This window comes from Pseudopodoces humilis, chromosome 3 (assembly GCF_049639895.1).
Source record: "Pseudopodoces humilis isolate 2021_Gansu_Grassland_sample_001 chromosome 3, ASM4963989v1, whole genome shotgun sequence".
Classification (NCBI taxonomy): domain Eukaryota; kingdom Metazoa; phylum Chordata; class Aves; order Passeriformes; family Paridae; genus Pseudopodoces; species Pseudopodoces humilis.
In genome coordinates, this window is record NC_142202.1 from 113,638,563 (window position 1) to 113,652,769 (window position 14,207).

Consider the following 14,207-nt stretch of genomic DNA (forward strand, 5'->3'; position numbering starts at 1 on the left):
TATTTATTAGTTTTTATTATTATTATTATTTCCCTGGAAAAGCTGCCTGGGGCAGTGATGGAGTTCCCATCCCTGGAGGGATTTTGAAGCCACATGGATGCGGCACTTGGGGACACGATCAGTGGTGGCCCAACCATTGCCAGGGCGTGGTTGGACTCGATGGTCTCCAAGGGCTTTTCCAGCCTGAATAATTTTGGGATTCCATAAGAGTCACGGGATGAAGCACAGCCCCAAGGCTTTGGAAGGAGCTGGAATTAGGGGGGACCTCGCAGGAAGGGAGCAACCTCCCCTGGGTACCCCTCACTGCTGCTCCTCACCCACCTCCTTCATCGTCTCAATGGAGGCAAAGTACTTGGACCACCAGTCCAACATGCTCTCGTCCGGTTCTTCCTCCTCCACTTCCTCCCCACCTCCTCCTCCTCCTCCTTTCTTCTTCTTCTTCTTCTTCTCCTTCTCCTCCTCGGTCTGGAGGGACAAGGGAAGCACAGACAGGTGTGGACATGATTTTCTGAACCTGAGAGAATTTTAAGCTCTCAGGGGCTGATTGTTCCCAAGGGAAAATCTTTTGGGAGCTTTTTTCTCTCTCAAGGACTGTTTGTGAAAATAAGGTTTGGTTTCCCAAAACAAGACACAGATGTTCTGAGAGTGTTTTCTCTCTTGTCCCACCAATGGGATGAGGGAGGTGTTGTTCCCTCTACCAGTCAGGATAACCTGTACTGGAACACCTTATAAAAGGGTTGAAAAACCCCCAAAATAAAGGTTTTTTTTGCCTCATGAAAAAACCTCTGGATGCTGTGTGTGGTGTTCAGAACCCTCGCTCTATACTTCCTGTCCTCTAGTGACAGGCAGGGAAGGGGAGGGATCAGGTGAAAGGGAATAATTTCTGGAAGCACGAAGGTGGGGGGTGAAGCATCTGAGGAGAGAGAACCCCCCCAAGCTCAGGGGCCTCATGAACTTTCTCCCTTTTACAGCCACTGAGGCACAAAACAGCCAAGGATGACCGAGGCTATGGAGACAGTGCCAGAATCATGGAATAGTTTGGGTGGGAAGGGACTGTAAAACTCATCCAATTCCAATCCTGACACCTTCCACTGTTCCAGGTTATTCCAAACCTCATCTAACCTGGCCTTGGATACGCCCAGAGATGGGGCAGTCCCACAACACCTCCACATTTCCATCACCCTATTTATCCATGCATTTCCCAGGCTGCATCTCTGGAATCTTCCATGGGCAAGAGTCAAACTGTGCCCACCAAAGCACCTTGGGACCACGTGGTGGAGCAAGGGAACCTTTTCCAGCTGGTACCTGGGAATACCCAGCATCCCTCCCACAGGGCACTGCCCGTCCAGCTCCTCCTGGGACAGCTGGGATGAGAAGTTCTGGCCCAAAAGAGCTTCCCAAACTGCAGGAAGGAGGCCACTGCCACATCCCTTGAGGGGACAGTGCTGCTGTGTGTCTGTCGTGGGACAGAGGGGTGATGTCCCTGCCTGGCTCAGGCTGGGACGGGTGCCTGGTCCGTTGGAAGTGGCACGGAGGGGTTGGGGAGGGAGCAGAGAGTTGGGAGCAGGGGTGCTCCATCACAAGAGAATGATGCACCACAGGGTGCATCATTCACAAGAGAAGATCCATCACTTACCACATCCACCTTCACCACTGCATCGGAATTCTGCCGCCCGGGATGGAAGGGAACAGGGAGAGGGAGAGCAGGTTCAGGACACACCCTCAGCTGAGCGCAAATCATCAAACCCCAGAATGGTTTGGGTGGGAAGGGACCCTAAAGCTCCTCTCATGGGCAGGGACATCCATTCCCCCATCCCAGGCTGCTCCAAGCCCCAGTGTCCAAACTGGCCTTGGACACTTTTGGGGACACAAGTGGCAACCCAGCTTCTCCGGGAATTCCAGCCCAGCCCCTTCCCATCCTGCCAGCCAGGAATTCCTTCCCATTATCCCATCCAGCCCTGCCCTCTGGCACTGGGAGCCATTCCCTGGCTCCTGGCCCTCCAGCCCTTGTCCCCAGTCCCTCTCCAGCTCTCCTGGAGCCCCTTTGGGCCCTGCAAGGGGCTCTGAGCTCTCCCTGGATCCTTCTCCAGGTGAGCACCCCCAGCTCTCCCAGCCTGGCTCCATGGCAGAGGGGCTCCAGCCCTGGAGCGGCTTGGCAGGAATCTGTTTTTGTGGAGGAAGCTCTGGAGCAGAAGGGTGGGAGAAGGAGTTGAAATTCCCATTCTGGGCACAAAGACGGGCACAAGCACATTGAGTGTGACGCAGCCCGACACCCCTGGGACGCGCTGCCTACCCAGTTCAGGCTGAAATCCCTCAGAAATTCCATGAGGGAAAAGGTGCTGCCACACTGGTACTCACAGCTTCCAGCTTCACCATCGTGTCCATCTTCTTGATGGGAACCTCGGGCTCCATGTTGACAACGATCTCCCCTGTGGGGCGAGAGCGATGGGCCCTGCTGGTCATGGCCAGGCAGCCGTTGAGGTGTTTGGCTGGACAGAGGACAGAAAAGGAGAAAGAACAAGGGAGAGGGACAGTGGAGAGGAGAAACCGATAGTTCAGGCGAGATCCTACAGGATTCAGGCCAGAAAATGAGAGTTCAGGTGAGATCTGTTGGAGTCTGAGACACAGAGTGTGTGCCTTTGTTTCTTATACTTAGTTCTAAGATCCAGAGGAACACTGAATTTCATACAATATAAAATTCATGAGCATGTTTTCCTGATTATACATGAAAACAAAGTTAGATAGAAAAGCTAAAAGTGTGAGTGTGTAGGTTAGAGAATTTCTTAAGTCACTGGGTGAAAAAGTTAGTTTAAAGTTAGTTTAGAAAGCAGAAGGCAAGATGGAGGATTTAGAATGCTGTTTCTTTTCCTTCTTCTTTCTTCTTCATGTTCTTCTATAAGTTTTTGGGTGATAGTGAGTGATTGGACAGAAAATGCCGCAGTGCGGCACACAGGTGATGAGTCATTGGGTCATTAAGAAAAATAATATACATGTCTGTTGTTAATTGGGTAAGAATAAGTATAAAGATAAAAGAACTGCATAGTTCGAGGCCATTTTGTGCTTTCAAAGCCAAAGTGAGCCACAAGGCCTTGTTTGCACCATCAGAAGAAAGAAATGTTCCAGATTACAGTGATTTAATACAGTGATTTAAACTTGTGCAGCCAGTCTGGAGAGACCTGCCAGGTTTGTGATGACCTTCTAATAAACACGAGAAACAAGATTCTAATGAGCTCAGGAGTTTTCTTCAAACCTAAAGAACTGAGATAAGCAGGGCTCCCCACGAGGGAGGATCCCAAAGGAGCTCGGCTCAGAGGAGACTGAGAAATCCAAGAAGAGAAAGAAAAATACAGAAGTGCAGCAGAATCGGAGAAAGAGAAAAAAGAAACTAAAAATAATTTTATAGAGAAAAGTTACAAGACCCTACAGGATTCAGGCTAGAAACTGAGCTCAGGTGAGATCACGCAGGATTTAGGCCGGAGCACTGTGGGACCACCTTGTTTGGAGCAGTGGAAATGAGCACAGAGCCTTTGGCAGGACCAAAATCCCACAAACAGCAAAGGAAGGTAGAGGATAAGCAGGAAATGTCCAGAGAAGAGGCAGGGAAAATTGTCCTGAAAGATTCCGCTGGCTTGGACACAACCCCTGGTCCAGCTGGACGGAGCCAGACGTGTCCTTGGGACTCTCGCCCAGCCTCCAGCCCCAAAGCTGGGAGGAGAGGAGTAATTCCCATGGCTCCCAAGCTCTCGACCGCTGGGATGGGTGGGAAGTGGGTCTGGGACAGGTTTTGCTGCAGAAGATGATGGATTGTGGTTGAGAGGGGCCTGGACCTCTGCTCTTTACAGCCCCCACGGGGACTGAGTGTGGCCAAATCCTGTCCCAGTCCTGAGGAGCATCTAGGGACTCAAGTTCTGAGGCTGCAGAGATGTTGGAGGTGAACCTTTCTTGTCTTACAGGAACTGGGGGAGCAGGCAAGACTCAGAGGTCAAAAAATCAACAGGAAATCGTGGATTGTACCCCGTGGCTCCTCAGCCCGGTGAGGAAACCACAGCAAAGGGCTCGGAGCCACAGCTTGGGCTCCAGGAATTCTGGGTTCCAGCTGAGGACTCAGAGGGAAGTGGAGATTCACCACCTGGAACCACCAAAGTCCTGAAGTTGGGTTGTGTCCTGCAGTTCTGGATGAGACTGGACCCAAACCCAGAAGTTCTGTGGGTTAGCCAACCATCTCATGGACCTCACAGCCCATCCCACCTCCCTCTTCTCCCCTGGGATATCCCGGACCAGGTCCCCATGTCCCAGTCCTGGTACCTGCCATGTTCCAGTGCTGGGCTTTCTTATCGGGCGGGCGGTAGATGAACTTGCGGAGGGAGCTGACGGTGTGGGAGCCCACCAGGGTGTAGCGCCCGAAGGCTCGGCAGTCCACCACGCGGATGTTCAGGGGCGGGTGCAGCAGCTCGTTCTCCGGGAGGTCCTGGGAGGCAGAGGAGGGATGGTTATCATGGACTGGGAGCGCCTGGTTTGGTGGTTGGGAAGGATAGCTGGGATTAGGAATTGGGGTCATGATGGGAAGGGCAGTAGGGATTAGGAATGGGATCATGATGGGAAGGGCAGTAGGGATTGGGAATGGGATCATGCTGGGAAGGGCAGTAGGGATTGGGAATTGGGGTCATGATGGGAAGGGCAGTTGGGATTAGGAATGGGGTCAGGCTGGGGAGAGCAGTAGGAATTAGGAATGGGATCACGCTGGGAAAGGCAGCTGGGATTAGGAATGGGGTCAGGCTGGGAAGGGCAGTTGGGATTAGGAATGGAATCATGCTGGGAAGGACAGCTGAGATTAGGAATGGGGTCAGGCTGGGAAGGGCAGCTGGGATTAGGAATGGGGTCATGCTGGGAAGGGCAGTAGGAATTAGGAATGGGATCATGCTGGGAAGGGCAGTAGGAATTAGGAATGGGATCATGCTGGGAAGGGCAGTAGGGATTGGGAATGGGATCATGCTGGGAATGGCAGTAGGGATTAGGGCAGAGCTGCTCCAGTAAAATATGGCTTGGGAGCCCTCAGGTAAAGAACGGAATGGTGTCCATGTGCTCCATTGCTTTGGGAAAACTGGAGTAAAGGGTTCGGAGCCACGGTGGGCTCCAGAAATTCTGGGTTCCAGCTGAGGGATCAGAGGGAAGGGACCACACTCACCACCTCGAACCACTTGACCAAAGTGCTGAAGTTGGGGTTTTTCTTGTAGTTCTGGATCAGGGCAGACTGGACGCCCTTCCCGGCACACTCGATGTCCACGCGGGGCCGGTCCACCTGGGCCAGGTTCACTCTCTTCAGGTCCCTGAGTCCCCAGAACAAGATCTAGGGCAGGAGGAGGAGGAGAAGGGAACATGTGAATGTGAGAGGGACAATCCCTGGGAGCTGGTTCTCCATGGAGAGGGATCCCACTGTCGATGTCATCACAGGGCAGTGGTGGATCCCTGAGGTATCTCCTCCTGACAGCCTGCTGCCCTCAACACCCTTTTTCCTGCTTTTCTCCCTTCCTGGCCTTTTCCTGCCCTGGAAATCCACAGAGCAGCTCTGTCCGTCTGTGGTGGCTCTGGATGCAGCACTGCCATCGCTTTGTCCCAATGGAATCAGTGTCACTGGGGAAACTTCCCTGTCCCGGCCTGGGATAACAGACTACCACCATCCAAAATTCCCCAAAATGGAGATTTTTCCCTCCTCCTCATTCCCCATGGCTCAACTGAAATTGTGAGAGCACAACTCATTTATCACAAATGTGTGGAAAACCAGGAGCCAAGATCCCTTTGGAGACCTGGTCAGTGGCACCTCACCTGAGCAGAGACATCTTTGTGTGGGGCCGAGATGTGCCCTGAACATCCCTGTGGGCGTTGCCTGGGTCATGGATGTCCACCGGGACCTCCAAGGGACACGGGCCCTCATGGGACACATCACGGAACCATGGAATCGTTTGGAAAATCCCTCCCAGCCCATGGAGCCCCAGCTGTGCCTGATCCCCACCTTGTCCCCAGCCCAGAGCTCTGAGTGCCACATCCAGGAATTCCCTGCACACCTCCAGGGATGAGACTCCAGCAGCTCCCTGGGCAGCCCCTGCCAAGGCCTGAGCTCCCTTTCCAGGCAGAAATTCCTGCTGCTGTCCAAGCTGAGCCTGCCCTGGCCCAGCCTGAGGCCATTTCCCCTTGTCCTGTCCCTGTTCCCTGGGAGCAGAGCCCGAGCCCTCCTGGCTGTCCCCTCCTGGCAGGGACTTGTGCAGAGCCACAAGGTCCCCCCGGAGCCTCCTTTTCTCCAGGCTGAGCCCCTTTCCCAGCTCCCTCAGCCTCTCCTGGGGCTCCAGCCCCTTCCCAGCTCCGTTCCCTGCCCTGGACATGCTCCAGCCCCTCCAGGGCTCTCCTGGCAGGAGGGGCCCAGAGCTGTCCCCAGCACTGGAGGTGCCCCAGCAGTGCCAGCACAGGGGACGGGCACTGCCCTGGGTTGTGCCCACACTATTTTGGATACAAAATCCCCCTTTGGATATCCACGGGTAATGAGAAGCATCCCATCCTTGTTGTCTGAGGTTGATGGGGTGCAGAACATCTGAGCTATGGGATTGCTTTGGGAGCAGATGATCCAGCTCTGTGTCCATCTCAAACGTTCCCTGGGCTGCATCTCAGCCCAGGTGCTGCTCACTCACTGTCCTTTCCAGGTGTAACAGCAAGGAATGATCCAATTCCCTGTTTTTTTTAGGGATGCTGCAGCCTGGTTCCCAGTCTGGCCACCATGGACAGATCCTTGACTCCCAGTTCCCTCCTGCCCTTCCAGCACCCTTGGAGATGCTCTCCTGCCCCGGGCAGCCCTCCACATGGACACTGGTTACCTCCACTCTGTATCTGCTCAGCACCGGCCGAATTCCCAGAGGCACCGGCAGGATGGGACCTCGGTCCATGTCCGTGGGGCCATCGATTGGGGGCAGGTCTGATTTACCCCCAGGGCCGATCTGCAGGAGATGGATCACAGGTTAGGATCTGCTCCTGTGAGCTGCTGGGAAGCAGTTTTTGGTCCTTCTCACAGAATTGTGGAATCGCAATTGGTTTGGGTTGGGAGGGACCTCAATGATCAACCCCTGCCGTGGGCAGGGGCAAATTCCAGAGGGACCTGGGCTGTGTCCCAACTGGAACTGGTCCCAGTTGTTGGATCTGGGGTGTCTCAGAGGGCTGAGAGCCCAGGGCAGGTGCTCTGGGAAGAGGAAAACATAGGAGCAGAAGGTGCTGGGAATAGCTGTCCTTCCACACAGAACAGTCCCAGAGCATCCCAAACTTCTCAGCCCAGCAATGTATCCCATCCCAGAGCTGCTCCATCCTGGAATTGCATCTGCTGGGCTGTAGTAGGAAATGGAGATGTGGTCCCGGAGCTCAGCCCAGGAGCAGCTTTAAGGTCCCATTTCCAGTCCAGGGCTTGGGAAAGATAAAATATTCCATGTGAGCAATTCCCCCAGTCCAAGGAAAATCGGGAGAAAAAGGGCTTGGATGAGCACCTGCCCTGGCAGGAAAAGGAGACGGGAAAAGCATTTCAGCTTTTTCAGAACACAAGGCACAAAAAAAAGTGGGAGAATTTAACTCTGGCATTGCCCCAGACCATGAATCATGGAATGGTTTGGGCTGGGAGGGACTTTGCAGACCACTGAATTCCACAGGCAGGGCACCTTCCGCCTTTCCAGGCTGCTCCAAGCCCCATCCAGCCTGGCCTCGGACACTTCCAGGTGTCTTTGACGAACAACAAGTGGTTGATCCATCCAAGAGAGACTACAAGGGCTCAGCAGACCAATGGCCAGGTGCAGGGGCACTTATTCCTGGTCATTCCCAGTTGTCCCTCTCCATTCCAACCCTGCATCCATTCTCCCCATCCCTTTGTCCAGCTGGCACCTGGAGCAGCTCGAAGGCGGCCAGCAGGTCCCCGGCTGTGGCATTGCCGCGGTAGATCTGGTAATATTCCAGCTGTGGCGGGAAGCGTGGGGGGCAGTACTGCTCATCCGACATCTTCACCACCGGCTTGGCGAATGTTCGGCCCATGAAGTCGGCTTTTCCCTACGGAAAGAGTGCTTGGGGTTGGAGATCCAACACGGGAATTCCAAGATCAGCCCTGCGGGTCTCCCCAGGAGCACTTGGGGTTGGAAATCCAACATGGGAATTCCAAAATTACCCCTGTGGTTCTTTGCAAGAGCCGCAGTGGTTGGAGATCCAACACGGGAATTCCAAGATTAGCCCTGTGGTTCTCCCCAGGAGCCCTTGGGGTTGGAGATCCAACATGGGAATTCCAAGATTAGCCCTGTGGTTCTCCACAAGAGTGCTTGGGGTTGGGGATCCAACATGGGAATTCTAAAATTATCCCTGTGATTCTCTCCAGGAGAACTTGGGGTTGGGGATCCAACACAGGAATTCCAAAATTAGCCCTGTGGTTCTCCCCAGGAGTGCTTGGGGTTGGAGATCCAACATGGGAGTTCCAAGATTAGCCCTGTGGTTCTTCACAAGAGTGCTTGAGGTTGGGGATCCAACACGGGAATTCCAAAATTATCCCTGCAATTCTCCCTAGCAGCACTTAGGGTTGGGGATCCAGCATGGGAATTCCCAAATTACCCCTGCGATTCTCCCCATCATGGTCAGACCAGGAATGAGATCAGCGCTCTGGTTTTGATGTGCCAAAGCCCAGGGAAAACTTTCAGTCATGACTCCTTGAAGGAGGTTGGGGACAGCTGAAGGTTGGGACAGCAAGGAGGCCAGGGATGAGCAGTTTTCCCAAATGGAAAGGCTCCTTGGCTGCAGCCTCTTTCTTCCCTCTCCAAAAATAAGATACATCAAGCCACATCTGAGATTTATGAGCAGCAGAAGCTCCATGGTAGATGTGACAGGACCATTTTCCAAGAATCAGGAGAGAAAAAAAGCTCCCCAAATCCTCTGCCTCCAAATCTGGAGAGATCCCGGCATCCAAACCGTGCACAATTCCTTGGGATTTTCTTACCACGGTGTCCTGGTCGTAGATCTCAATGACGATGATGGGGGGGTCATCCCGCATCTCGTGAGCTTCCCCGTACAGCTCCACGTTGTCGAACACCAGGAGCTGGTCCCAGGTCGGGCAAAGGGTCTCATTGAGAACCTGGGAAAATGGGAGGGATTCCTACTGCTGCAGGAATGGACCAGGGTCCTGGGAAAGGGTGGCAGGTGGGGCTGCTGTGTGTTTTTTGGATCAGGGAGACATTGGGAATTTCCCAAGGATTCTTCTGAGGGAAGCAATCCAATAGCAGATGAGCAGAGCTGGATTATTCCCAGTGTCCAGGCTTCATAAAGCTTGGAGACCCCTTGGACTGGGAAGACTAAAAAAATCACTTTAGCGTGACCCAGTTCTGCCTAAACCGGCAGGGAATCACAGGGAATCACAGGGAATCACAGGGAATCACAGCCAGTGGGATGTGGGACATATATTGGGAATGGGCTCCTGGGGAGAGATCTCCTGGAAAGAGTCAATGCCCAATTCCAGAGCTGCTCTCCCACCACAGGAGCATGGGATCAGCCTAATCATGGGATTCTGTGCCACGGGAGCAGTGTGGAGCCTGCAGAGCCGCATCCCTCCATGCCTGCATCCCAGGAATGTTCACCTCGGTGCACTGGCTCTGGGAGATGAAGAAGACCCGTGCGAAGGGATCCGAGAGGCCGCTGCTGTCAGCTGCAAACAGACTCCTGGCTTGGTACATGTGGGCTCGCAGCTGGAACACCTGTTTCTCTGGAAGAGAGAGGGAATGGGATGGGATGGCCTCTGGGAGCCCACCCAAGGGACATCTCAGGAGCCTGGTTTTGCTCATGGGTGAAGGATCGCAACTCAAAGCGTAAATCCCAAATGAATATGGATTTCCTTGGCATCATTGTTGCGTGGGCAACAACTCTGAATAGGATTGGCATGAGGGGACACAGTTCCCACCCCACAACTCTCCTGAGACAACTGGAACGATTTCCCCCTTAGCTCCTGGAAACCCTTGGACCAGGAGGTGTCCAGCCAGGCTCCCTCCCGCCCTCTCCGTGCCCCATCCCATGGGAGCTCCTTACTGGTGTACAGGAGGCTGATGGGTGGGAAGGAGGGCAGGTTTTGGCCTCGGGGCACTTTCTTCTCCTCGAACCCGCAGGGGAGGCCGCTCAGGTAGTCCTTGCGCTGCTTGTTGAGGCCCAGCCACAGGTAGATCTCCATCTTGGCCTGGACTGTCCATCCAGCTGGGCCGAACCCCCTCTTCCCGGGGAGCTGGGCACAAGGAATGGGAGAGTTCACGTGGATATGGGAATATGGACAGACCCCTCTTGGAGAACCCAATCTCTTTGGGGCATTGTGCTGCTGTTCCTTAAACCCAAGGGTCCTTTGGGATCATGACACTGCTCTGGCTCATGCATTCTCCTCTGCCCACAGTCGTTTCCTTTTCCTAAGCCAGAAATTCTCTGGATCTCCAGCTGGATCAAACATCTCCCTCTTCCCAAACATTTCCCACTTACCGGACTGGGTAAGGCCGGTGCTTCAGCCTCCCTAGGGGCAGATTTCCACCCCTACCAGCAGAGCATGGATCATATTCTTGCAATATTCAAACCCCAGCAGAAAGGGATAGAAAACTCTCATCCTCGTCTCCCAAATTCCCTCCTTTTCCCTCCCCTTGGCTGCAGCTCCCCCAGGACAGGCGGATCCTCACCTTGAGGAAAACGGTCTTCACTTTGGCGCAGTCCTTGCCCATCTCCTCATCCACGATGGAGTACAGGATGTCCTTGGAAGGGATGCGGGCGTAGGCAATGCGCTTGTTGTTGCTCATCATCCAGATGAAAACGTCGGGAATCGTGTGCTGGGGCTGGGAATGCCACAGGAGAGCCCTGTCAGTGCCCCAGCTCCAACCATGGAGGCACCGGTGGGGCTGGAGACCTGCTGGAGGCAAATCCAACAGATTCCATGGAAGATGGGTGTGTCTAGTGTCACACTGGGGGGCACCGGAATTGTTTTGAGATTCCCACTCCAAAAAAGCTGCTCAGAGCTAAGCCCATCAGGAAAGAAACTGGGACTTACGTTGGTTAAAGTTTAAAAAAAATAAAAATTTGGGCATGGAAGACTGAAGGTTTTCCTTCTCTCCTCCTTCCCTGGCCTTGGGGAGGGGAAGGCAGTGGCCATTCCTTCATCCCTTTCTAGGGAAGAGGTTCCCAGTTTGGACAGGGCCCATCACTCCTCAAATCTGGATTGGGTCAGGACCAAGGAGGGCCTGGCTGTAACCAAGGATGGAGCTGGGAGCCTTCCCTGGGAAATGGAAGCAGGAGGTGGAACAGCTGCAGCTCCAGGGAGAGCCAAGAACCCCCTCTGAGCCACTCCTAAACTGGAAAAATGTCATGGAATCATTCTGGAACCTAAAGGGGCTCCAGGAGAGCTGGAGAGGGAATGGGGACAAGGCCGGGAGGGGCAGGACCCAGGGAATGGCTCCCACTGCCAGAGGGCAGGGCTGGATGGGATTTTGGGAAGGAATTCCTGGCTGGGAAGGTGTGGAGGGTCTGGGCTGGAATTCCCAGAGCAGCTGTGGCTGCCTCTGGATCCCAGGCCAGGCTGGATGGGGCTTGGAGCAACCTGGGATGGTGGAAGGTGCCAGAGTTGGACCTGGATGGGATTTCAAATCCCTTCCCACCCAAACCAGTCTGGGATTTGATGTCTCATCTTCCACTTCCTGATTTCCCAGGGATCCACAAGATCCCTCCATGGCAGAGACCCGCTGAAACATCTCCAGCTGTGCTGCAGGAGGACCCAGCTCTGTCCCTGCCTGGGAAACTCTTTAATTTCTTTTACATCAGATCATTCCCACCCAGGAGCGCACAGGGATCATGGGGCAGCTCATGGACTTGGAATGGCTCCTTGCAGAGGGACCTCACCTGCCCTTGGAGGTCTCCATCCATCCATCCATCCATCCATCCATCCATCCATCCATCATCCATCCATCATCCATCCATCATCCATCCATCATCCATCCATCCATCATCCATCCATCATCCATCCATCCATCCATCATCCATCCATCCATCCATCCATCCATCATCCATCATCCATCCATCATCCATCATCCATCCATCCATCATCCATCCATCATCCATCCATCCATCCATCATCCATCCATCATCCATCCATCATCCATCCATCCATCATCCATCCATCATCCATCCATCCATCATCCATCATCCATCCATCATCCATCCATCATCCATCATCCATCATCCATCCATCATCCATCCATCCATCATCCATCCCTCATCCATCATCCATCCATCATCCATCATCCATCCATCATCCATCCATCCATCCATCATCCATCCATCCATCCATCCATCATCCATCATCCATCCATCATCCATCCATCATCCATCCATCATCCATCCATCCATCCATCCATCATCCATCCATCCATCATCCATCCATCATCCATCCATCCATCATCCATCCATCATCCATCCATCATCCATCATCCATCCCAGCTTTCTGTCTCCATGAGCTGCCCCAGCCAGAGCCCCATCTTCCCATGAAGGACACACCTCGTCCGCCAGGAACCGCAGCTTCTGCAGGAAGTTCTGCACCAACTTCAGCTTGTCCTTCATGGTGTTCCTCTTGACCTGGGAGCGCAGGGCCGTGGCCTGCTGGGCCATGTTCTCCTGTGGGGACAGCCGGGACATCAGGACACAGCTCAGACAAAGGAAATCAATCCCACCACGCCGGGGTGGACACCTTTTGACACCTTTTTTTTGACCTTGGCATGGGAGAGCCCTGGAGAGGGCAGAGACAGCTCAGGAGAAGATGTCACCCCAAAGGTATCACCTGAGCTTGGAGAACTTTGGGGTGGCTTAAGGAAGATGCCTCTCCCGCTGTCACCGAGCACCTGATCCTTGGAACTTCCATAGGAACGTGTGGAATTTAACAATTCCTGGCTCTCGAGGATGCAGCTGGCCACTGAAGCTGGTGTCCTTTGCTGTGCCAGCTGGAGAAGCCACCAGCTCCTCGTCCATCTCTCCTGCACATCCTGGGCAAGGACAGGGCCACCACCCCCAGACCTCTGTCCCTGGGGTGCTCTGTGGGGTTCCCAAAATCACCCCCAAACCTCTGTCCCTGGGGCACTCTGCTCTGCGGGATTCCCAAAATTCCCCTTTCTAGCTCTTCTGTGCTCCTAAATTCTTTCCAGAGTCTGGTGGAGGGGATGCAGGAGAGGCCCCGATGACACCTGGGGCTTGGGTGAGACCTGAGTGGGCTTTGGGCTCCTCTGCTCAGAATTAAACCCCAAGCCCTCGACCCCCAGGGGCTGGAAACCAGAGTGTCCATGGACCAAATTCCAGCTCCTGCTCAGGAATCCTCCTCCACGCTTCCCAAAGCTTCCCTGAACAACCCATGCCAGGGCCTGCCCACCCTGCCAGGGAACAATTCCTGCCCCAAATCCCATCCAGCCCTGCCCTCTGGCACTGGCAGCCATTCCCTGGCTCCTGCCCCTCCACTCCCTTGTCCCCAGTCCCTCTCCAGCTCTCCTGGAGCCCCTTTAGGGACCAGGTCCCACTCACCAGCTCCCGCATACAGGATTTGAGCCTCTCCCGGTCCAGCCTCGTGCGGGACGAGTGATGCTGGTCCTTGTCAGCCAGGGTCAGGAAGCGCCTGTGGGGAAAGGCCGGCCCAGTGATTCCCATGAGAATTCCCAGGGAATTCCCTTCCCAGGGAGGTCTCTGCCAGCCTAGCCACGTCCCTGGAGGGAAACGCTCTCATTCCCTCCAATCTCCAACAAAACTGTGGACAAGAGGCCGGTTCAGAGTGCAGACTCAGAGTCAGGAAAGGGACAGGAGGTGTCATCAGGTGCCACCAGGAGCCACCAGGAGCCACCAGCCCGTGGAGGCCACAGGACTGAGGTTTTCACCGCTGCTTTGGGGTGTTTGGGGTGCAGACGGAAGCACTGTGCTCCAGCCCAAAAGATCCGGTCCTGTGCCAGTGTCATGGAATGTTGTCCCATCATCCCGAGGACAAGGCACGGTGAGGTGACATTCCCACCCTTCCCACGTGCCACTCACAGGCAGCCGCTGCTCAGCTCCTCCAGGACCCCGCGGAGCCGGCGCTCTGGGTGCGGTTTCTCTGTCTTGATCATCTCCTGCACGTCGTTGAGCCCCTCCTCCTGCAGCACCAATGGGGACAGCATGAG

The 14,207-nt window shown here is 54.4% G+C and overlaps 1 protein-coding gene across 5 annotated transcripts in view; it reads right to left on the reverse strand.

The window, feature by feature from the left end:
• The window catches only part of OTOF (otoferlin), an 82,982-nt gene that overhangs the window by 14,217 nt on the left and 54,558 nt on the right, over positions 1–14,207 (reverse strand). For 2 of the 5 annotated variants that reach the window (XM_005533022.2, XM_005533023.2), the window contains 14 exons: positions 14,080–14,180; positions 13,582–13,672; positions 12,571–12,687; positions 10,707–10,859; positions 10,081–10,270; positions 9,636–9,760; positions 9,002–9,136; positions 7,909–8,070; positions 6,864–6,983; positions 5,186–5,347; positions 4,306–4,468; positions 2,359–2,429; positions 1,637–1,666; positions 322–465 (listed from right to left, as the gene is read on the reverse strand). In XM_005533022.2, the coding sequence (XP_005533079.2) occupies positions 322–465; positions 1,637–1,666; positions 2,359–2,429; positions 4,306–4,468; positions 5,186–5,347; positions 6,864–6,983; positions 7,909–8,070; positions 9,002–9,136; positions 9,636–9,760; positions 10,081–10,270; positions 10,707–10,859; positions 12,571–12,687; positions 13,582–13,672; positions 14,080–14,180 (1,764 nt within the window). Of the gene's footprint in view, positions 1–321; positions 466–1,636; positions 1,667–2,358; positions 2,490–4,305; positions 4,469–5,185; positions 5,348–6,863; positions 6,984–7,908; positions 8,071–9,001; positions 9,137–9,635; positions 9,761–10,080; positions 10,271–10,706; positions 10,860–12,570; positions 12,688–13,581; positions 13,673–14,079; positions 14,181–14,207 lie in introns of all 5 variants that reach the window. The other 3 variants (XM_005533021.2, XM_088053017.1, XM_088053016.1) reach the window with 2 other exon arrangements.